Source organism: Bos indicus, chromosome 22 (assembly GCF_029378745.1).
Source record: "Bos indicus isolate NIAB-ARS_2022 breed Sahiwal x Tharparkar chromosome 22, NIAB-ARS_B.indTharparkar_mat_pri_1.0, whole genome shotgun sequence".
In the NCBI taxonomy this organism is placed as follows: Eukaryota; Metazoa; Chordata; class Mammalia; order Artiodactyla; family Bovidae; genus Bos; species Bos indicus.
Window position 1 is genome coordinate 49229944 of NC_091781.1, and position 23633 is coordinate 49253576.

The 23633-nt window shown below is 38.4% G+C and overlaps 1 protein-coding gene across 6 annotated transcripts in view; it reads left to right on the plus strand.

Annotated features, from left to right (window-relative positions):
- Window positions 1–23633, plus strand: part of DCAF1 (DDB1 and CUL4 associated factor 1) — a 92233-nt gene that overhangs the window by 43217 nt on the left and 25383 nt on the right. For all 6 annotated transcript variants that reach the window (XR_011563034.1, XM_070776624.1, XM_019984439.2 and 3 more), the window contains 9 exons: window positions 7251–7388; window positions 8369–8881; window positions 9170–9271; window positions 11871–12029; window positions 13190–13369; window positions 13849–14058; window positions 14876–15045; window positions 21011–21135; window positions 22138–23401. Coding sequence is in view for 5 of the 6 variants with exons in the window: in XM_070776624.1 (XP_070632725.1) it covers window positions 7251–7388; window positions 8369–8881; window positions 9170–9271; window positions 11871–12029; window positions 13190–13369; window positions 13849–14058; window positions 14876–15045; window positions 21011–21135; window positions 22138–23401 (2861 nt within the window). In the remaining variant the exon portion in view is untranslated. The remainder of the gene's footprint in view (window positions 1–7250; window positions 7389–8368; window positions 8882–9169; window positions 9272–11870; window positions 12030–13189; window positions 13370–13848; window positions 14059–14875; window positions 15046–21010; window positions 21136–22137; window positions 23402–23633) is intronic.

Below are 23633 nucleotides of genomic sequence, written 5' to 3' on the forward strand. Positions count from 1 at the left end.
ATATATTTATTGCCATTTTAAACCTTGTGTTCCAGTTGGTTCTTTGCTCCATTTTCCTTTTTCTTTCTTTTCTTTATTTTGGCTTATTTCCTTTTATTTTACGTTTATGTTCTCTTCTTTTTGGTTTTTGTGAATCTATTGTGTATTTTTGATTTGTGATTGTCTTGTTTTACGTATATGTTAACCTTTGCTCTTTGCTTCGTTTAGACAGTCATACAGGCCTGACCACATTCTAAAAAAAAAAATGTATTTCTTACTCTCCTTCCCTACATTTTATGACTTTAATGTCTTTTTTTTAATATCTTCATCTTTATCCTTTTGCTGTTCCTTATGTTTATCATCACTTTCTCAAATAGGATTTTTTTAATCTTTTTGATCGTATACTGGCTAATTTAAGTGACTGACTTTCCAGTGTGATCTTTCTATATCTTCTTGCTTCTTTCCTGTATAGAGAAGACCTTTTCATATTTCTTTTATATGATAGTAGGCTTAGTATTGCTGTGTTCTTTTACTTTTTGCTTGCCTGATAAGTTCTTTATTTTTCATCCTGTTCTAAATGATTTTGCTTGGTGGAATATTCTCAGTTGCAGATTTTTCCTTTTCAAGACTTGGAATATATTTTGCCACTCTCTTCTGGCCTGCAGTGTTTCTAGGGGTTTCCCTGTAATTAACTCCGTGTTTTTCTCTTGCCATTTTTAGAATCCTCTGTCTTTAACTTTTGCCATTTTTATTTTCATGTGTCTTAGTGTAGGTATGGGTTCATCTTGTTTGGGACCGTCTGTGCTTCTCAGATGTTCTTTAGGTTTGGGAAGTTTTCAGCCATAATTTCTTTAAATACATTTTCAGTCCCCTTTTCTCTTTCTTCTCCTTCTAGAATCCCTATTATACATAGATTTGGTTTATATTATCCCATAGGTCTCTTATGTTGCTTTCACTTTAAAAAAAATTTTGGTTTTCTGTCTCTTTGGGTGATTTCCAGTGTTCTTTCAGATCACTTATTCTTCCTTCTGCATTATTCATTCTGCTCTTCATTACCTTGAGCTCAGCTTTCTCCTTCAGTTCAGTCACTCAGTCGTGTCTGACTCTTTGCAACCCCATGGACTGCAGCACACCAAGGCTTCCCTGTCCTTCACCAACTCCCAGAGCTTGCTCAAACTCATGTCCATCGAGTCGGGTGATGCCATCCAGCCATCTCATCCTCTGTCTTCCCCTTCTTCACCTACTTTCAATCTTTCCCAGCATCAGGGTCTTTTCCATTGAGTCAATTCTTCGCATCAGGTGGCCAAAATATTGGAGTTTCAGCTTCAACATCAGTCCTTCCAATGAATATTCAGGACTGATTTCCTTTAGGATTGTTTGATCTCCCTGCAGTTCAAGGGAATCTCAAGAGTCTTCTCCAACACCATAGTTCAAAAACATCAGTTCTTCAGCACTCAGCTTTCTTTATAGTCCAAATCTCACATCCATACATGACTACTGGAGAAACCATAGCCTTGACTAGACGGACCTTTGTTGACAAAGTAATGTCTCTGCTTTTCAATATGCTGTCTAGGTTGGTCATAACTTTCCTTCCAAGGAGTAAGCGTCTTTTAATTTCATGGCTGCAGTCACCATCTGCAGTGATTTCGGAGCCCAACAAAATAAAGTCTGCCACTGTTTCCACTGTTTCCCCATCCACTTCCCATGAACTGATGTGACCAGATGCGATGATCTTCGTCTTCTGAATGTTGAGCTTTAAGCCAACTTTTTCACTTTCCTCTTTCACTTTCATCAAGAGGCGTTTTAGTTCCTCTTCACTTTCTGCCATAAGGGTGGTGTCATCTGCATATCTGAGGTTATTGATATTTCTCCTGGCAATCTTGATTCCAGTTTGTGCTTCATCCAGCTCAGCGTTTCTCATGATGTACTCTGCATATAGGTTAAATAAGCAGGTGACAATATACAGCCTTGACGTACTCCTTTTCCTATTTGGAACCAGTCTGTTGTTCCACGTCCAGTTCTAACTGTTGCTTCCTGACCTGCATACAGATTTCTCAAGAGGCAGATCAGGTGGTCTGGTATTCCCATCTCTTTCAGAATTTTCCACGCTTTATTGTGATCCACATAGTCAAAGGCTTTGGCAGAGTCAATAAAGCAGAAATAGATGCTTTTCTGGAACTCTCTTGCTTTTTCCGTGATCCAGCGGATGGTGGCAATTTGATCTCTGGTTCCTCTGCCTTTTCTAAAACCAGCTTGAACATCAGGAAGTTCACCGTTCACATATTGCTGAAGCCTGGCTTGGAGAATTTTGAGCATTACTTTACTAGCGTGTGAGATGAGTGCAATTGTGCGGTAGTTTGAGCATTCTTTGGCATTGCCTTTCTTTGGGATTGGAATGAAAACTGACCTTTTCCAGTCCTGTGGCCACTGCTGAGTTTTCCAAATTTGCTGTCATATTGAGTGCAGCACTTTCACAGCATCATCTTTCAGGATTTGAAATAGCTCAACTGGAATTCCATCACCTCCACTAGCTTTGTTCGTGGTGATGCTTCCTAAGGCCCACTTGACTTCACATTCCAGGATGTCTGGCTCTAGGTCAGTGATCACACCATCGTGATTATCTGGGTCGTGAAGATCTTTTTTGTACAGTTCTTCTGTGTATTCTTGCCACCTCTTCTTAATATCTTCTGCTTCTGTTAGGTCCATACCATTTCTGTCCTTTATCGAGCCCATCTTTGCATGAAATGTTCCTTTGGTGTCTCTGATTTTCTTGAAGAGATCCCTAGTCTTTCCCCATTCTGTTGTTTTCCTCTATTTCTTTGCATTGATCGCTGAAGAAGGCTTTCTTATCTCTTCTTGCTATTCTTTGGAACTCTGTATTCAGATGTTTATATCTTTCCTTTTTCTCCTTTGCTTTTCGCTTCTCTTCTTTCACAACTATTTGTAAGGCCTCCCCAGACAGCCATTTTGCTTTTTTGCATTTCTTTTCCATGGGGATGGTCTTGATCCCTGTCTCCTGTACAGTGTCACGAACCTCAGTCCATAGTTCATCAGGCACTCTATCTATCAGATCTAGGCCCTTAAATTTACTTCTGTCAAATGATTTTTTTCTTATCAGTTGACACTGTCATGTGGTTTTCTACTAATTCACAAGAATTAATTCACACGAATTCAATTAATGTGGTCTGTTACATAGATTGATTTTTGCATTTTGAACCGTATTTGCACATTTGGGTAGATTCACTTGGTTGTGGTATATACAGTAATCTCTTATGATGCTGTTTAATTCAGTTTGCAAGTATGTTTTGAGAACTTTTACACCAGTAGTCATAAAGGATATCTAGTTTTCTTGCACTGTCTTTGTATCAGGGTATTTGGTATCAGGATAATGTTGGCTTCATAGAATTAGTTGGGAAGTTTTCCCTTTTCATCAGTTTTTTGGAAGAGTTTCAAAAGGCTTGGTATTAATTCCTTAAATGTTTGGTAGAATTTACCAGGTAAACTATCTGGTCCTAGGTTTTTCTATTTGGGATGGGTTTGATGACAGTTTAACCCTCCTTAATGGTTATAGATCTGTTCAGTTTTTCTGTTTCTTCATTAGTCAGTTTTTGTAGATTGTGTTTCTAGAAGTTTGTGCATTTAACCTAAGTTACTGAATTTTTTGTTTATAGTGTTCTCCTGAAATCCTCCCTCCCCTCTGTTTTTCGACTGTGCAGCACATGGCTTGCAGGACCTTAGTTCCCTGAGCAGGGACCTAACCTATACTCTCAAACATGAAAGCACAGTCCTAACCACTGGTCTGCCAGTGAGTTCCCTTATAATCCTTTGTTTCTGTAAAATTAGTAGTAATATGTTCCCTTTTATTTTTGATTCTAGTAATTTTTCGTCTTTTTTCTTGAGGTCAATCTAGCTCAAGGTTTGTCAATTTAAAAAAAAATTACTTATTTATTTTTGGCTGTGCCGGGTCTTTGTTGCTGCTCTTGGGCTTTCTCTAGTGTGGCCAGTTGGGGCTGCTCTTTATTGCAGTACCCAGGCTTCTCATTGTGGTGGCTTCTCTTGTTGCACAGCGTGGGCTCTAGGGCTCACGTGCTTCAGTAGTTGTGGTGCATGGGTTTAGTTGCTTTTCAGCATGTGGGATTTTCTTGTACCAGGGATCGAACCCATGTCCCTTGTTTTGCAAGGTGAATTCTTAACACTGTACCACCAGGGAAGCCCTGTGTCAATTTTTTTTGATCCTTTCAAAAAAACAACTTTTGGTTTCATTAATTTTCTATATTTTTCTATTTGATATTTTATCTATCTCCACTCTAAACTTTATTATTATTTTTATATCTGTTATCTTTGGGTTTTATTTGCTCTTATTTCTTGAAGTATATAATTAGGTTATTAATTTGTGACCTTTTTTTCTTTTTATGTACTTGTAGATATAAATTTTGCCCTTTGCACTGCTTTGGTAGCATCCCATCAGTTTTGGTGTGTTGTGTTTTTGTTTTCATTCATCTCAAGGTACTAATTTCGCTGTGATTTCTAATTTGACCCATTGGTTGGTTATGACTGTTAATTTCCACATGTGAATTTTCCAGTTTTCTCTTGGGTTATTGATTTCACATTTCATTCCATTGTGATTGAAAAAAATTCTTTGTAAGAGGTAAGCCCTTTTAAAATTATTAAGATGTGTTTTGTGGCCTAAAATATGGGTCTATTCTGGGAGATGTTCCACCTGTACTTGAGAAAAATGTATATTCTGCTCTTGTTGGATAGAGTATTATCTCTATGTCTTTTAGATTGAATTGATTTTCAGTGTTGTTCAGCTTCTCTGTTTCATTGTTGATTTTCTGTTCAGTTCTATCCATTATTGAAAACTGGAATAAAGAGTTTCTGTTTGGGATAATGAAATTCTAGAAATATAGTGATAATGGTTATACAGCATTGTGAATGTACTTAATCCCACTGAATTGCACACTTAAAATGGTTAAAATAGTTAGAAATCATTGAATGTAAAAAAAGAAAAATCAGAATTATAAGACTGGGAAAAATGGCCATTTGGAAAATGAACCAAGGAACTAGAATGAAGTGCTTAGAAAAGAGAAGAAAAATATGAAAGAAGTTGAGACATGGAGACTAGAATTAGAAAATTTTGAACATATCTAAAAGGAGTTTCAGAAAAAGAAGGAACTTGCCTGATGGTCCAGTGGTTAACAGTCCCCGCTTCCACTGCAGGGAGCATGGGTTTATCTCTGGTTGGGAAACTGTGATCCCACATGCTGTGTGGTGAGGGCACAAAGATCACATACACATATACATAAGAGAATAGAAAGGTAGTGTTCAGAGACAGGAGGCTAGGATCTTACAAATAAATGAAAGACGTGACCACTCAGATTCTCTTTCTCTCTCTCTCATGCACGCACGGAATAGAAAGGCCGTATTCAGAGAGATGAGGCTAGGATCTTAATAAATGAAAGACATGACCACTCAGATTCAGAAAGCCCAAAGAAGAATACCAAAGACAAAAGATTTTAAAAGCAACTAGAGTAAAAAAGATTCCTGCAAATTAACAGCAAGTTTTGCCACAGCATCAGTAGAGGCCATAGTAGAAAATGTCTTCAGAGAACTTCTATAAACCTAGAAATATTGACTACAGTTTTGGGGGGACAAAAGAGGGAACAAATTCTGGGTAACATGTAGATGGAAGGGAATAGTTGGAGTTAGTATTTAAGGTTTTTTATGCTGTTCAGAAAGAAGAATGAAAGACACTTAAAGTAGATGATAATGTTTGTTTTCACATCAGTAAGTATTTTAAAACAAAATTTCTCAAAGTGTATTGTTCAGAGTGTTAATAACTTTTTTGAAGAAAGTTTAAAACTTAGAAATATATAGGAGAATGACACCATGACCTTAGGGAAGAGTTTAAGATATAAAGTGCACACAGTTTAAAAGAAAATATTATTATATATGATTACATAAAATTAAGACTTTGTGCTTATCATGAAACACTGGTAAAAGACATGAGTATTTCACAGAAGGTGAAAGTATGAATGATCATAAGGCATGAAAAAAATGCTAAACCTCGTTAGTAAATGAGAAAATTCGAGTTAAATGAAGCATTAAATTTTCATACCCACCTTATTACAAAAAAAAAAAAGTCTGATAGTGGTCAACTTTTAGTAAGATGTATTAAAAGAAATGGACTATTCAAGTCGGAAATGTGAATTGTTGTGATCCCTTTGAAAAATAGTTTGGCTGCCTCTAGTAAAGTTGAACATACACACCTGTGACTTAGTAGTTCTGTTCCTAGGTGTCTACTCTAGGGACATATTTGCACACACAAAAAGGTAAAAGTTAAGCAAACAAAATAGCAGCAGAACATGGAGGTGAAGAGCATTTGGAGGTATGCTGCCTGGGATAAGACCCCAGCTCTGCTACTTACTAGTTTTGTGACTTTGGTAAGTTACTTAACCTCATTGTGACAGTGTTCTCTTCTGTAAATATAGTACTTTGTCCATCATACAAAGCTGATACAAGGATTAAGTAATTGTATGTAAGGCCTGTCTTATGTTGGGTACTGTTTGTGACAATTACACATAACAGTATAGATGAATGTAAAAAACATAAAGTTGAGTAAAAGAAACAAGTTGCAGAAAAATACATATGACACACACAGTTTATACAGGTCAAAGCCTATAACATTTAACAAAAGCTCTACAACAAAATTATTAAAATTTAGGAAGGTAGATACCCTTTGGAGAGGAAGGAGGTAAATGGTAGGGAGGGACACATGGGAGGTTTCTGTTTCTTAAGCTCATTGGTAAATCACAGAGGTGATTTTCATTTTCTTTGGACTGTACATGTTTATGTATTTTATTTCATAATAAACACTAAGAGTGGGATATGTGAAGTTAAACACTTGTTTGATGGAGAACTTCTTAGACATTGATAATGTTAATTGTGCGTTGTGAACTTCAAAGAGGCACGTAGAATTTTTAGTACCCAACGCTTGGTTATGGAACCTTTTGGGACTTAATAGCTACATTATGTGATAGTTGATCTTTAGCTTGAGTTTTCGTGGATAAATAGGACTGTTTCATAGATGCACAGTTATTTTAAACCACCTACTGTAGTACATTTAGTTTGCTTAGATTTTGTAATCTTATGAGCAATATTGAAATATTTTATTAAAAAATTTTTTTTTATCAACTGAAGTCATTGCTTATATCTGGAATTATGAGATCTTGACCCACCTGATTTGTACTCTTTCATTTCCTTTACTAAAGGAAGGAATTGTTGAGAACCTTTTCAAATGGGCCCGAGAGGCTGATCAGCCACTGAGGACATATTCTACTGGTCTGTTAGGTGGTGCTATGGAGAATCAAGACATCGCTGCTAACTACAGGGATGAGAACTCACAGCTGGTAAGGGCCGTGTCATAGTGACTTTTTCATGTAAGATAGTATATTCACTCATTCTTTCTTGCTACCTGAAGTTGAGTCAGTAGATCTTATTCATTGTACTAAAGTATAGCTATAATATGAGCATTTCAACTCTTACCTTATGTAAGAGTTTTGACTGTACGTTTTCTTTAACTTGCATATAGCAGTTTTTCATTTTGTCAAAGATCATGATAGTTTGTACCAGATAAACAGTACCATTCCCTCTTCCTTTCCCACATTTGGATTATGAAAAATTTCGAACATATAGCAAAATACAATTTTACAGCAAACACCTGTATATAGACCACTTACATTGATTGTGAACATTTACTATATTTATATTTATGACATACTCATCCATCCATTCACCCCTCTTCTGGTCTGGTCACCATTGTTTGTTTTTTTTTAAATTCAGTTTAAGTTGCAGGCCTGATCACTCTTTTTTTTTTTTTTTAAACTAACCATACTACTACAGTTTTGGATCAGATCAAAAAATGAGTACCTAAAGGAAAACATAAGTGGTGAACTTGAAAAATAGCTTATGTAATTATGTGTAATGTGGATGACAGTATTTAACAGAATACAGATAAAAGTTTGAAAAACCTTCATGTTTGATTTTCAAAGACACTTGTAAAAAACTTTGAATATACCTAGTGTCTGCCCCTTCAAATTTGATGGTCTGGTCCAGCATGATCCAGACAGATGTGCTGTGAATTAGGTTTTATCTGCAGATTTAGATTTAGATTTAGGTTTAGATTCTTGGAAATTGTATGAGGAATGAGACTTTTAGCCATTATTTATTTCATCAAGCTGTGGGAATCAAGTCAACATGCTTGTCAGATCTGTACTCTTATCAGTCATTGAGATAACTGTCTGAGTATCCTTAAATGGAAGTAAGAATTACATGACTCTTTTAAGATACAGAAGAGATAAATCTGTTTTATTCCAATATCTGTTGATAGGTGGCAATAGTGCTTCGAAGATTGAGGGAGCTGCAGCTTCAGGAAGTAGGTTCAAGGCAAGAAAGCAAGCGTCCTAGCCCACGAAAGCTCTCCTCTGAACCCCTTTTGCCTCTGGATGAAGAAGCTGTGGATATGGACTATGGCGACATGGCTGTAGATGTAGTAGATGGCGAACAAGAGGAAGCTTCTGGAGACATGGAGATCTCCTTTCATCTTGAGTCAGGCCACAAGACCAGTAGCAGAGTGAACTCAGCAACGAAACTTGAAGAAGGGGCATTGAGGAAAAACAAGTCAACAAAACAGGCTGACAGAGAGAGCTTCAGGAAAGCCAAGCAAAAGTTGGGTTTTTCATCATCTGATCCAGACCGCATGTTTGTTGAATTGTCTAATAGCAGCTGGTCAGAAATGTCCCCCTGGGTGATTGGCACCAATTATACCCTTTATCCTATGACTCCTGCTATTGAGCAGCGACTTATTCTCCAGTATTTGACCCCTTTAGGAGAATATCAGGAGGTAAGCTTACTGGGAAACGTAGTGTTCATGCTTTAAGACTACTGTGTTATTTCTGGGGTATTTTGTGGTGGCATATTATACATTGATGTGTTTTCATTCTAATACAGAAAAGTCTGTGTCAAACTGGTAAAGTCTTAAGGAAGTCACTCCTGATAAGGTCTTTTCGAACAAAATGTGTTTATATGTTTATCTTTATAAAGGAGGGAGGAAGGGTTTCTTTAGTCTTCTATCAGGAAATATGTGAAAATAAATTCAAATGTTAAGACATGTTTTTGGTGTTCATTTCAGTTACTTCCCATATTCATGCAGCTTGGATCACGGGAGTTGATGATGTTCTACATTGACTTAAAACAAACTAATGATGTCCTGCTTACATTTGAGGCGCTCAAGGTAAAGTTCTTGAAAATATTAGTTACCAAGCATTTAATTAATGTGGATTGTCTATGTGTTTTGGTATAAACATCTCTGGATTTTATTGTTTAGAATGTTTCTATTACCAGATGTGTCAGTAGCAACAAATGAAAATTTCTTGTTTAAATAGAAGAGTTGAGCCTTACCAAGTTTTTAACTGTATACATATTGTATGATGTTAGGTTATCTAGAGTATAAATCAGAAAATGAGTAAAGAAATAGGGACATACCCAAATTCAGTGAAAGTAAAGGAATTTCTAGGTTGCAAAAGGGCTAAGTATAGGTGGGCAGGTATGTGTAGCCCACTAAATCCATACCTCTTCATGATTAAGGTAATCTGAAGGGAGAGAGGTTAAGTTGAATGAATAACATTGTGGCTATTACAGTTCTACCTAACAGGTAACTAATGGACACAGTACTGTTCTGTGATGTTTATAGTATTAGACAAATAAATTAAGTCTCTGCTGCTTATCATGTGGTTGAGAGAGCCAGGCATGTAAGCCTATGATTTTTTTAAAATACAGATGTTGTGACAGAAGTATTGGGGCACAAAGGAAGGAATGGTCTCTTTGAGAAATAGTAGCTTCTAGACAAAACCTCTGAAAAAGAGATGATGTTCTTGCTCTTTAAAGGTATAATTTCATTCCTGATATTCCAGAGCTACACTGTCCAATAGAACTTTTGGTGATGATGGAAATGTTCTTTGTGCTTTTCAGTACAGTGGCTACTAGCCACAAATGAGCATGTAAAATGTAGCTAGTGCCACTGAGCTCCTGAGTTTTTAACTTAATTTTAATGAAATTAGCCACATGTAACCAATGACTACAGTGTTGGCCAGCACAGTTCCAAAGTGTATTGGAATTAAATAGAAATGATGAAATTTGACTTGCAGACCCCAGAAATTTTAAGTTTGGAGGAGGTCAGACATAAATTAAAGTAACATGTATCCCTGTGTGTGGAATGCAGTGTGTGTGTATGTGTATAAAGTATGCAAACTCATGATTTTACTTTGAACAGTGGGATGAAGCTGGAGGTCAAAGTTGTCTCCAGTGGCCCAAGGTATTGCTTTCAGATGCAGCATCCTGTCTTGAAAAGGAAATAGTGGAAGAAGGGCTTTGGGCAGTTGCTATTTCTGTAGGTCTTTGTATGAGAACCTATAATGGGTGTCGTTATTCACCTGTTTCTATGCAGAATCATATAAGGGGTTAGAGAAAATGGAATAAGGATGAACAGGGTAAAACCAGATAAGAGATCTTTATTATGAGGAAATAAAAAGTGTAGAAAGTTATATGTACGGTTTTGTTCAAAAGGAAGACTCAGTTGTGCAGGAGAAGGGGTAAGTATTGAAGTTAGTAGAAACAAAATGGGTTAAAATAGTAAATGAAGAACTAGACCTTATATGGAGGTACAGTATAAGGAGTGAAAATAGAGTCTTTGCCCACAAGAGTGAGGTGAGCCACGTATGGGCTGTGTTGAGCCAACTAGAATTAAGCTTTTTGGTAAAGATTGAGCCTTTTGTTTGTTCTGTTTTCCCTGCTGCTGATTCTGGCAGTGGAACTGCCAATTTATGGTAGTGGTTTTGAGAAAAAAGCACATGCAATGGTCTGAGTATTGGGGAGGGAACCATACATGGCTTAGCTGTTTCTTAGGGAAAGTACTCTATGGGGTCGCACAGAGTCGGACACAACTGAAGCGACTTAGCAGCAGCAGGGAAAGGCTTGGTGGTAGAGATTTGTGTATCAGACAAGAAAAGTTAATAGGGAAGGGGTTTGAATTATATACAAGGATTAGTCCGAGTCTGTGTATTGAGAGAATGTCTGAAGAGGGTACACACCTATTGACCTTGGTGAAATTTGTACAAGTATCAGTTACAAATCTGTATCGTTTTGTCTGTACTGCTTGCTGCCTGTCTCATGACCCAGAAGACACTTTGGTGTGAGAAACGGGAGGGGGAGCTCTAGTTATGAGGCTGCATCCATGTTGGCCTGGATTCAAAGTCATTGAGTAGCCTGCTGCTTGCATTGCACTCCCTGCCCTTAAATTGCCCAGTTCAGGTCCACCCAGAGAGGCTATGAAATGTATTATTAATAAAGTCTATTTAAAGTGCATTCTGATTAGTACCAGAAATGTACTAGTTTTTTGAAGTTTGTTTTTGAGGATATAAGCAAGTATCAGTTTAAAAGAAAGCAGAGTTTTGGGTAAATCAGTGACTGGGCCAAAGCTAAAACATAAAGCTGATTATGTTTAAAAAGATTAAAATGGAAAGGGTGACAAAAATCCATTAGGGAAGATATGTAATAATAAAACAGTTATAGGAGTGTGTCATAATGTACAGTAGTATTCTTCATTTCTTGTTTTTCACCATCATGAAAACTTTGGTATTAGGAGGCAATGTTACCGAATTCTACAGTTTTTGTTTGCTTATTTTTTTGTTTCCCTTAAGCAGTATTGGTTTTACTTCTGTTTTGAGGGGGTGGTTGTCTACTTCTAAGGAGTCTTTGTATTTAGCAACTTAATATTCTGTGAAGAGATATTTGTTCTAGATTGTTCCATGGTAATATGTATCCTCTTTGTGTAGCACCTAGCATCTCTCCTGCTCCACAATAAGTTTGCCACAGAATTTGTTGCACACGGTGGAGTACAGAAATTACTGGAAATTCCTCGTCCTTCTATGGCTGCAACTGGTGTATCCATGTGCTTGTATTACCTGTCCTACAACCAGGATGCCATGGAAAGAGTAAGTCCAGTCCATTCAGATGTATGGGAATGGTTTAGGGTGGGACTACTCTCATGCATTCACAGAAAAGCATTTGGATGAGACAATTAAACAGTTGGATTAGGCCTTAATGAAAGGGCATTCTATTTTCAGGCTCTTCTCAGGTGTCCCCCAGTAGAGTTACATTTTGCATTTTCGAGTCAGTTATAAAAACAACAGATGATGCTTTGTGTATGTTAACAGGATAGTTTGTGGTAGAGATAGTAAAATCATTCCAGTTGTTCTTAGGGCTCTAGAGGTACTGTACCCCTCTGGTTTTTCTGTTTTTCCAGTTAAGATTTTTTATTTCATGTTTTTTTTTTTTTTTTAAATGTAAGTGGGTTATACATTAGAAAAGAAATGGGTCCCTAGACACCACAGCAACCCTTGTTTCTATATCTGGAGCATTCTTCTATATTTTATGCAATTGTAGCTTTTCTGATAGAGTGAAGTTGGTAAATTCCTCTCAGTGGTGTCTTTATTCTTCTGTGCAAATTTATTAATGGGGTAATCTTCTGATTTTAATTTTTTTACTCGTTACGATCTAGCTTTCTGCAAAGATATGTAATCTTTTGAGAGTAGTAACCTAATCTGTGTGTATTTGTACAGAATTAATTGTGGTTAAAAGTGTCAAACAAACCTGGGTAATGCTTCAGAATTCATTGTCTGACAGGAGTCAGCACCATGTGTGTGAACAAATCAGTGAGTGAATGGATACTGAACTTGGAGATTTCAGTATCAGAAGGCTCAGTTACTTTTATCAGCTCCCTTACTTTTATCAACTTTTTATCAGCCTGGGAAAGTCCCTTACATCTCTGAGCTACTTCATTAGTTAAGTGGTGATCCTGATACCTGTGTAACAGAGCTTTGTGAGCATTAAAGGATAAAAATATTTGCAAAGTTTGACACTCCGAAAGCTTAGGTGGAATTTAAACATTTCTCTAAATTTAGATTGTTTTCTGCCTAGGAATAGATTGTCATAAAATTTTATTTACAGCTTAAGCTTTAAATCAGAATGACTTACTCAGGAATGATTATTGTATTTTGTAGATACCTATGTACACTGGTGAATTTTTTATACCTTCTGGAAGTTCCTTTCCCCCACGTTTTAAAAAGTTGTGTTTTATTTTTGTCCTTTGCAGGTTTGCATGCATCCCCACAATGTTCTGTCTGATGTGGTGAACTACACCCTGTGGCTAATGGAATGTTCACATGCCTCAGGATGCTGCCATGCTACCATGTTTTTCTCAATCTGCTTCTCCTTCCGGGCTGTGTTGGAACTCTTTGACCGCTACGATGGTCTTCGTCGTCTGGTGAACTTGGTGAGGTTCTTCAGTGGCTTCTCTTTGTGAGGAGTGGGGTCCTGCTTGATGTGGCTGCCCTTCAGCAGCACTGAAGAGAGGAAGCTTCTGACTGGAGGGGTTTTTCTGTCATTTTTATGGATAAAGTCTTTTTCCCTCCTTCATTCACAACTTTTTCTTCCTCTTAAGTGGTTAGAGGACTATGCCATTGTAGACTTGCCTTGAAGATAGTAATCTTACAGGGAGAATTGCTTGTTCTAAAAGCAGTTTTGTGCCTCTGTGTCTTTCAACATGATTGAAAGCTGTGTCATTTTTCAATATAGGTTTAGTGTTTTGTTTTCATATGTCTGCTCTTAACATGATGTACAGACAGATGTACTTTGATGTTTATCAATCTTCTTGAGCATAAAAATCTACTGAAATCTTTCTACTTTTTTCTCCTTTTCCTTTTTCTTTTCGTTCTTCTCTTTTGCCCCCTTCTTCTGCCCCTTTCTTAATAGATCAGTACTTTGGAGATTCTAAATTTGGAAGATCAGGGTGCACTTCTGAGTGATGATGAAATATTCGCTAGCCGGCAGACTGGTAAACACACCTGCATGGCCTTGCGCAAGTACTTTGAAGCTCACCTGGCCATTAAATTGGAACAAGTGAAGCAGTCTCTTCAGAGGACTGAAGGTGGCATTCTTGTTCATCCTCAACCTCCCTACAAGGTGAGAGAACCTTGTCTAAAAAAGAAACATTGTTAGTATTGTCTGTAGCATCTTGGGCCTGAAATGCACATTCGTATCAGTGGAGTCCAGGTGGGATGTACATTAATGGATTATACTTGCACTGTGAGGAGGCAGAATGAAATGGATAGGGGTGTAGGGACTTCTCTAGCTGTACAGTGGTTATATGACTCAACGTCAATGGCCCAGGTTCAATCCCTGGTCAGGGAACTAAGATCCTAGCTGCACGCTCCAAAGGAAAAAAAAAGAAAATAGATGTATCGAGAACTTACTTTGCTCCCAGTTGTAAGTTTGCTACTTCGCTGGGATACTTAAACTAAAAGATAAACTGAGATGTGTGCGAAAGGACTTTTTTCTGTGAAAAATACTAGATAGATATTCTAGCTGCTTCTATGTGGAATTTTCTTTTGAAACCTGGTATATCTATAATTTACTTCACTATCATTTTTGAAATTAGTATGTTTTAGAACAAAGAAGAGTATCTGCATGTTTTAAAAGTCACATATTGAAAAGAAATCAATTATTTTATGTGGTGCTTCTTTTTCTTAAGGTATGAAATACATGCACCAATAATTTGAACATTTTGTTACCTTTTTTGGCAGAATGTATTATGAGTCTAGTTACAAATAAAAGATGAAGCATCATTTATTATTTCATATGTGGGCTGTGGACTCAAGAAGTGTGTGTCAAGACTTATTATTTAGCTTTATTATTAAAATCTTTAGAGCATTGAGCTGTGCTGGAGAAAACAGCAGGTAGATTGATAGAGTTCTTTAATAATATATCTCTGTCCTTTTAGGCATGTTCATATACTCATGAACAGATTGTGGAAATGATGGAGTTTCTGATAGAATATGGCCCAGCGCAGCTGTATTGGGAGCCAGCTGAAGTCTTCCTCAAGCTGTCTTGTGTCCAGCTCTTATTGCAGCTTATTTCTATTGCTTGCAATTGGAAGACCTATTATGCAAGGTGGGACCAGAGAGAGGTTTCAAAGATCGGCTTTTTGCTAATGTTCATGTTGGTTTTCACATGGTGTATGCTTAACAAATATTTGTTGAATTAAAATTTTGGACTTGAATCTGAGAAACTAGATTAAGCGTGATAAATATCTTTAAATGTATAGAGTGCTTGATCTTGGTGATTATAAATACTGTACCATAGACAAGGATCATGTCTGTACTCTTAGAGAAATTATGCAATCTGTGTGGCTACAGCTTGCAGAGGTGTGTTGAAGTCGTCCTGAGACTGGAGTCTAGTATTCTTTGTACTTAGACTTTAAATGTTAAATGTCTCTCTACTGCTTGGCAACCATATATGATGTTTATTTGAGCTTCACATACAGCTGTATTTTTTGCTTTTGGTAGGGTTTTCACCATTAGGACAGAGCTGGACAAGGCTCAGGGAAAAACAGCTAATGGCATCAGGCAGTTGGGTAGGTTCTATTTGAGGCTGATGCAAAAAGAAAGCTATGTTTTGGATAAGGAGTCTGGAGGGTACAAAGTAACAAAGTTTATAAGCTGTGGTTCTTGACCTCCTTGCCCTATCCATCCACTGCCATAAAGACAGGAGGTTTCTTACTCTAATTCCTAGGATAGTTAAATCTAGAGGAATACTTTTGGTGGCCATCTTCAAGCTTTCTGGTCTCAAGATTCCTTTACTGTACTAAAAATTATTAGGACCCTTAAGAGCTTTTGTTTTTTATCTATTGATATTTAGCATATTAGAAATTAAAACTGAAAATGTAAATATATTTACCAACTTACTTAAAAATAATCTGAACCCATTGCTTATTGGCATTTTTTATGAAAAGTTTCCAAAATAAAGCCAGCTGATTTTCATCAAGTATCTGGCTCAATAGATCTCATATCTGCTTCTGTATTCAGCCTTTTGTGACATCACACATGACATAGCCTCTGGAAAGCTCTTTATACACTCATGAGAGGAGAGTGAGAAAGGAAAAATAACATCTTAGTGTTATTATGAAAATATTTTTTAAATCTCAGCACCTTTTGAAAAGGTCTTAGAGACTCCTAGGGTCCCCAAGCACACTTTCAGAAACACTGTTTTTAGAGTATTAAAGGAGGTTATTATATTTACTTGGAGACCATTGCTTTAAAGATGATGAAAACTCAAAGGATAATAAGGTTATAAATACATTTTTTGAATGGTAAATCCATATGTGGATTACTTAAGAAAAAATAAATATGTCCTTTAAAAGTTTATTTTTAAAAATAGAATTAAATACTTGTTTTTGCTTAGACTATACAAAAACCTTAGAAATAAAAATTATTCTTTGTTCTTGTTCAGTGGCCAAATTGTGTCCAACTCTTTGTGACCCCATGAACTGTAGCCTGCCAGGCTTCCTTGTCTTTCACTGTCTCCCTGAGTTTGCTCAAACTCATGTCCATTGAGTTGGTGATGCAATCCAACCATCTTATCCTCTGTCACCCATTTCTTCTCTTGCCTTCAATTTTTCCCAGCATCAGGGTCTTTTCCAGTGAATCGGCTCTTTGCATACGGTGGCCAAAGTATTGGAGTTTCAGCTTCAGCATCAGTCCTTCCAGTGAATATTCAGGTTTATTTCCTTTAGGATTGACTGGTTTGATTTTGCTGTCCAAGGGAGTTTTAAGAGTCTTCTCCAACACCACAGTTCGAAAGCATCAATTTTTTGACTTTGAGCCTTCTCTGTGGTCCAACTCTCATATCCTTACATGACTACTGGAAAATCCATAGCTTTGACTATATGGACCTTTGTTGATAAAGTGATGTCTGCTTTTTAATATGATGTCTAGATCTGTCATAGCTATTCTTCCAAGGGACAGTTCAGTTCAGTCGCTCAGTCATGTCCGACTCTCTGTGACCCTATGAACCACAGCATACCAGGCCTCCCTGTCCATCACCAACTCCCGGAGTTTACGCAGACTCAAGTCCATTGAGTTGGTGATGCCGTCCAACCATCTCATCCTCTGTTGTCCCCTTCTCTTCCCGCCCTCAATCTTTCCCAGCATCAGGGTCTTTTCAAATGAGTTAGTTCTTCGCATCAGGTGGCCAAAGTATTGGAGTTTCAGCTTCAACATCAGTCCTTCCAATGAACACCCAGGACTAATCTCCCTTAGGATGGACTGGTTGGATCTCCTTGCAGTCCAAGGGACTCTCAAGAGTCTTCTCCAACACCACAGTTCAAAAGCATCAATTCTTCAGTGATCAGCTTTCTTTATATTTCCAACCCTCACATCCATACATGACTACTGGAAAAACCATAGCCTTGACTAGACCGACCTTTGTTAACAAAGTAATGTCTCTGCTTTTTAATATGCTGTCTAGGTTGGTCATAACTTTCCTTCCAAGGAGTAAAGTGTCTTTAATTTCATGGCTGCAGTCACCATCTGCAGTGGTTTTGGAGCCCCCAAAAATAAAGTCAGCCACTGTTTCCACTGTTTGCCCATCTATTTGCCATGAAGTGATGGGACGAGATACCATGATCTTAGTTTTTTGGATGTTGAGTTTTAAGCCAGCTTTTTAGTTACCTTTCTTTAGGTTCTTTAGTTAGTTTTCACTTTCTGCCATTAAAGTAGTATCAACTGCCTATCTGAGGTTGTTGATATTTCTCCTGGCAGTCTTGTTTCTAGCTTGTGCTTCCAGCCCGGCATTTTGCATGATGTACTCTGCATATAAGTTAAATAAGCAGGGTGACAATACACAGCCTTGATATACTCCTTTCCCAATTTTGAGCCAGTTCATTGTTCCATGTCTGGTTCTAACTGTTGCTTCTTGACCTGCATACAGGTTTCTCAGGAAGCAGGTATGGTGGTCTAGTATTCCCATCTCTTAGGAAAAATTTTCCAGTTTCTTGTGATCCACACAGTCAAAGGCTTTAGTGTGGTCAATGAAGCAGAAGTAGATTTTTTTGGGGAATTCTCTTGCTTTTTCTATGATCCAGTGGATGTTGGGAGTTTGATCTCTGGTGGTTCTGCCTTTCTAAATCTAGCTTGTACATATGGAAGTTCTCAGTTCACATATTACTGAAGCCTAGCTTGAAAGATTTTTGAGCATAATCTTGCTGGCATGTGAAATGAATGCAAATGTATGGTAGTTTGAACATTCTTTGGCATCGCCCTTCTTTAGAATTGGAATGAAAACTGACCTTTTCCAGTCCTGTGGCCACTGCTGAGTTTTCCAAATTTGCTGGCATATTGAGTGCAGCACTTTCATAGTATCATCTTTTAGGATTTGAAATAGCTCAGCTGGAATTCCATCACTTCCGCTAGTGTTGTTCGTAATAATGCTTCCTACTAAGGCCCATTTGACTTTGCGCTCCATGATGTCTGCCTCTAGGTGAATGACCACATCATCATGGTTATCCAAGACATTAATAACTTTTTGTACAGTTCATCTGTATATTCTTGATACCTCTTATTAATCTTTACTGCTTCTGTTAAGTCCTTGCTGTTTCTGTCCTTTATTGTGCCCAACTTTGCACGAAATGTTCCCTTGGTATCTCTGATGTTCTTTAAGAGATTTCTAGTCTCTTCCATCCTGTTGTTTTTCTCTGTTTCTTTGCATTTTCACTTAAGAAGGTTTTCTTACCTCTCCTTGCGATTTTCTGGAACTCTGCATTCAGTTGAGTATATCTTTCCCTTTCTCTTCTCTTCTCAGCTATTTGTAAGGCATCCTCAGACAACCACTTTTCTTTTTTGCATCTCCTTTTCTTGGGGATGGTTTTGGTCACCACCTCCTTTACAATATTAGGGACCTTCATCCATAGTTCTTCAGGCATTCTGTCTACCAGATCTAATCCCTTGAATTTATTTGTCACTTCTACTGTATAATCATAAGGGATTTGATTTAGGTCATACCTGAATGGCCTAGTTAGTGGTTTTCCCTACTTTCTTCATTTTGAGCCCGAATTTTACACTACGGAGCTGGTGATCTGAGGCACAGTCAGCTCCCCATCTTGTTTTGACTATATAGAGCTTTTGCATCTTCAGCTGCAAAGAATATAATCAGTCTGATTTTGGTATTGACCATGTGGTGATGTCCATGTATAGAGTCTTCTCTTGTATTGTTGGAAGAGGGTGTTTGTTATGACCAGTGCATTCTTTTGGCAAAACTGTTAGCCTTTGCCATTCTTCATTTTGTACTTCAAGGCCAAACATATCTATACTGTAGTTTATTCTCCTATTGATGGGCATTTAGTGTCTTCTTTCTTTTTCCTGTCAAATGAGTGGTACCATGAACCTCTTTTTGAAGTCCCTTCAATGCCAAACAGGTGTCTCTTGACTCCCTACTTTTGAATTCGAGTCCCTTATGATGAAAAGGACATCATTTTGTTCTAGAAGGTCTTGCTTAGAATATACAAAACCTTAGAAATGGAAATTATTCTTAGCCTCTGTTAATTTGTTTAATCTCTTTTCCATAATTCTGTAAATAGACATGATTAAGATTATAGTGTTTAATTAAACTCATTTTTTAAATGAAATACCTCAAGTTATATGAAGATACAGAGAATAATATAACAACTACTCCATACTCAGGGTTGGCATGTTGCTTTCTCAGTTCCTTTGCATTTTCTGCCCCCCAGCCCAGAGTGACCAGTTTTCTTGAATTTGGTATGCATTCTTTCCATTCTTTTTTTTTTTTATGCTATGCATATGTGTGGGTGTGTAATCAATGATTTAGTACTCTTTTTATGTTCTAAAATTGTATAAAGTCTTACCTGTGCTTGCTTTCTTCACCCTTACTTTTACTTATTTTTTTAATGTAAGTTTCAGGTATTCAGTCACCCTTAAGTGTTTGAGATTTATGTGTTGATACGTATTTGAATTCTTATATTTGCATATTGGGTTTCCCAGGTGGCGCAGTGGTAAAAAATCTGCCTGCCAATGCAGGAGGCCCAGGAGATGCAGGTTCAATCCCTGGGTTGGGAAGATCCCCTGGAGTAGGAAATAGAAACCCACTGCAGTATTCTTGCCTGGAAAATTCCATGAACAGAGGAGCCTGGTGGGCTCCATGGGGTTGCAAAGAGTCAGACATGACTGAGTGACTAAGCACATTTCTATACTATGGTTTATTCTCCTACTGATGGGCATTTAGTGCCTTTTTTCTCTTTTTTTTTCCTGTCAAATGAGTGGTACCACGAACTTCTTTTTGAGGTCTCTCTTGAGGATGTGATGTGTACAGTTTGAGTTGTAATGTGGCTGCATCTCATCTTTAGTGGATGTTGCCAGATTGTTTGGAAAAATGACTTCTCCCACAGCAGTCTATGGGAGTTTTCATTTTCTCTCCCTTCTTGCCAGTGCTAGGTATTGTTGGCTTTAAAATTTTGTATCTTGGTTTTGTTGTCTTTTGAGCCTTTTCATTTGTCCTTAGAAGTTTTTTTGAAACAATTGTCAGTAGCTGCAAAGTTGTCCAGAATTTAACACAGGTATTCCTGTTTCCTGTGTAAGTTTTCTTAATTCTTTTGCTGTTTACATGATGTGATAATGGACATCTTAATCCATAAATACTTGTTTGTACTTCTGATTATTTCCTTAGGGCAAATTCCTAAAGGTAAAATTCCTGGGCCAAAGGTTACAAACATTTTAAGAACCTTGTTTCATATTTCCAAATTATTTTCTAAGAGGAGTGTCCTATTTTCTTCTCCTCCCAAAAGTTTGAGAGCATTTGTCTCTGCTCATCTTCACCAGCATTGGAGATTATCCTTTGTTTTTTAATCTTAGCAGTTTGATAGATGAAAATTCCATACCCATGTTTTTTGAAATTAGTGTTGTGGTGACTTACAGGTCCTCTCTTGATGCCATGGCTAGGGACAGAGTCATTCAGGTAGTAAGTAGTTCTGACCCACTGTCTGTGTCTGTCTGTCTCTCTTTTAACAGAGACTGTTTCTGGTGGCTGTATCCGAGTTTCCCTTTGACTAATTCTTCTTTCTGTCCAGGAATGACACTGTGCGCTTTGCTCTGGATGTCCTGGCTATTCTCACTGTTGTGCCAAAAATTCAGCTCCAGTTGGCAGAATCAGTGGATGTACTAGATGAGGCTGGCTCCACCGTCTCCACTGTAGGTAGGTTGTATCTTGCCATTTTTGTCATTGCGTGGTTTTAATTTGTTTTCCTCTGCCATTCTGGTTGTGGTTACTTAACTGACCTAATTTTGCAGTACTAGAACAGAAGGTAGCAAAGGAGGGTACCCTTTAAGTTCTTTTAAGTCATGCCATCAGTTTCAAATAAGGGAGTCATGTTAGTGAACTCAGGTATTCTGGGTGGTACAGGCATTTTTGCTATAATAGTACAAGTGCATTCCTGAAAACCTTGCACTCTTCAGAGTGTTATGCTAAAAATAGAATTTATAAGAAACATGGGTTGGGGCAGATAGCAAAAAATTTAAGCAACTCAAAATGAATAATTGGCAAGCAGCGCAAATGAATAAGTTATTACACACAAAAACAAAGGGAAAAAACCCTTATTAAGATCAGGGCTGATGAGGGCTGCTGCTAAGGTGAGCATGCAAGTCATGTGAGTGGCTGTGGGCCCTAGAATGCAGTACCCTGGGGAGAAAGCCTGAGGCTTAGCCACTTGTTTTTAAGTTAATTCATATGTAGAAGAAAGGGTTTCTGCTACTACTATAGCAGCCAGGCTGAGGACTTTTTCTTTCCTGCTGGAAGTTTTTATTCATTCCCACTGTTTTTGCTTTCCTTACCTAGGAAAGCTTGTACATGAACCTTGGTGACTTCCACATCATTCCCGTATTTAAAAACTGCATATGAGGTCTTCTGTCATAAAGATACACTGTAGTAGAACTGGCTGCATTTTATACAAACTATTCCTTACACTTAAGTCCATGGGGTCGCAAGAGTCCGACTGGACTGAGCAACTGAACTGAAGAGAAAACTGCTACACTTTAAAAAGAAATTATTTATTTATTTTAATTGGAGGCTAATTACAATATTGTAGTGGTTTTGGACACAATGAATAGAACTGTAAATTTTGACTCTGAAATAAATTTTGACAATTGAAGTTGACATTAGTGTTATGAGGAATAATATTAAAAAATTTTCCCCCTATAGGTATCAGCATTATTTTGGGAGTGGCTGAGGGTGAGTTCTTTATTCACGATGCTGAAATTCAGAAGTCAGCACTTCAGATTATCATCAATTGTGTTTGTGGCCCGGATAACAGAATTTCTAGTATTGGCAAGTTTATCTCTGGAACGCCTCGGAGGAAGCTGCCTCAGACACCCAAAAGCAGTGAGCACACTCTGGCCAAGATGTGGAACGTGGTGCAGTCCAACAACGGCATCAAGGTGCTTCTGTCCTTACTGTCTGTCAAGATGCCCATCACAGATGCAGACCAGATCCGGGCCCTAGCCTGCAAGGCCCTGGTGGGCCTGTCTCGCAGTAGCACCGTGCGGCAGATCATCAGCAAACTGCCCCTTTTCAGCAGCTGCCAGATCCAGCAGCTGATGAAAGAGCCTGTGCTTCAGGACAAGCGTAGTGACCACGTCAAGTTCTGCAAGTACGCCGCTGAGCTCATCGAACGGGTGTCGGGAAAGCCGCTTCTTATCGGCACCGATGTGTCCCTGGCACGTCTGCAGAAAGCTGACGTTGTTGCCCAGTCACGGATCTCCTTTCCTGAGAAAGAGCTGCTTCTACTGATCCGAAACCATCTCATTTCTAAAGGCCTTGGGGAGACAGCCACTGTGCTGACTAAAGAGGCCGACCTGCCCATGACTGCTGCCTCCCATTCTTCGGCCTTCACCCCGGTCACTGCTGCTGCTTCTCCTGTTTCTCTTCCCCGCACCCCTCGCATCGCCAATGGCATTGCAACTCGATTGGGTAGCCATGCTGCTGTGGGTACCTCTGCCCCTTCTGCCCCCGCTGCTCATCCTCAGCCGCGGGTGCCCCAGGGTTCACTAGCTCTGCCTGGTCCATCTCATGCAGGAAACTCCCCTGTGATTGGTAGGATCAGTTTTATCAGAGAGAGGCCATCACCCTGCAATGGCAGGAAAATCAGAGTGTTGCGGCAGAAGTCGGACCATGGCGCCTACAGCCAGAGCCCAGCCATAAAAAAGCAGCTGGACAGACACCTTCCCTCCCCGCCTACGCTGGACAGTATCATCACAGAATATCTTAGAGAGCAGCATGCTCGCTGCAAGAACCCAGTTGCCACCTGCCCACCCTTCTCTCTCTTTACTCCTCACCAGTGTCCTGAGCCAAAACAGAGGCGACAAGCGCCAATAAACTTTACCTCAAGGCTAAACCGCAGGGCATCATTTCCAAAGTATGGAGGGGTAGATGGCGGGTGCTTTGATAGGCACCTTATCTTTAGCAGGTAAGGAGAGGTTACCTCACTCCCTGAGAATTGGAATGATTTTTCTGTTTACGTCAGAGTATGTGGGCAATATCAGCATGAAGTAATAACTCCAGAAAACCATTTGTTGGCCTGAAATACCAGGAATTATCATTTTGTGTGAATACCTGAGCAATGTGACTATACCCCCTTTTGTCAAGGGGAACCCAGGGGTTCCTTGTATAATTACTGGCAATATAAGATACTCTGTTCT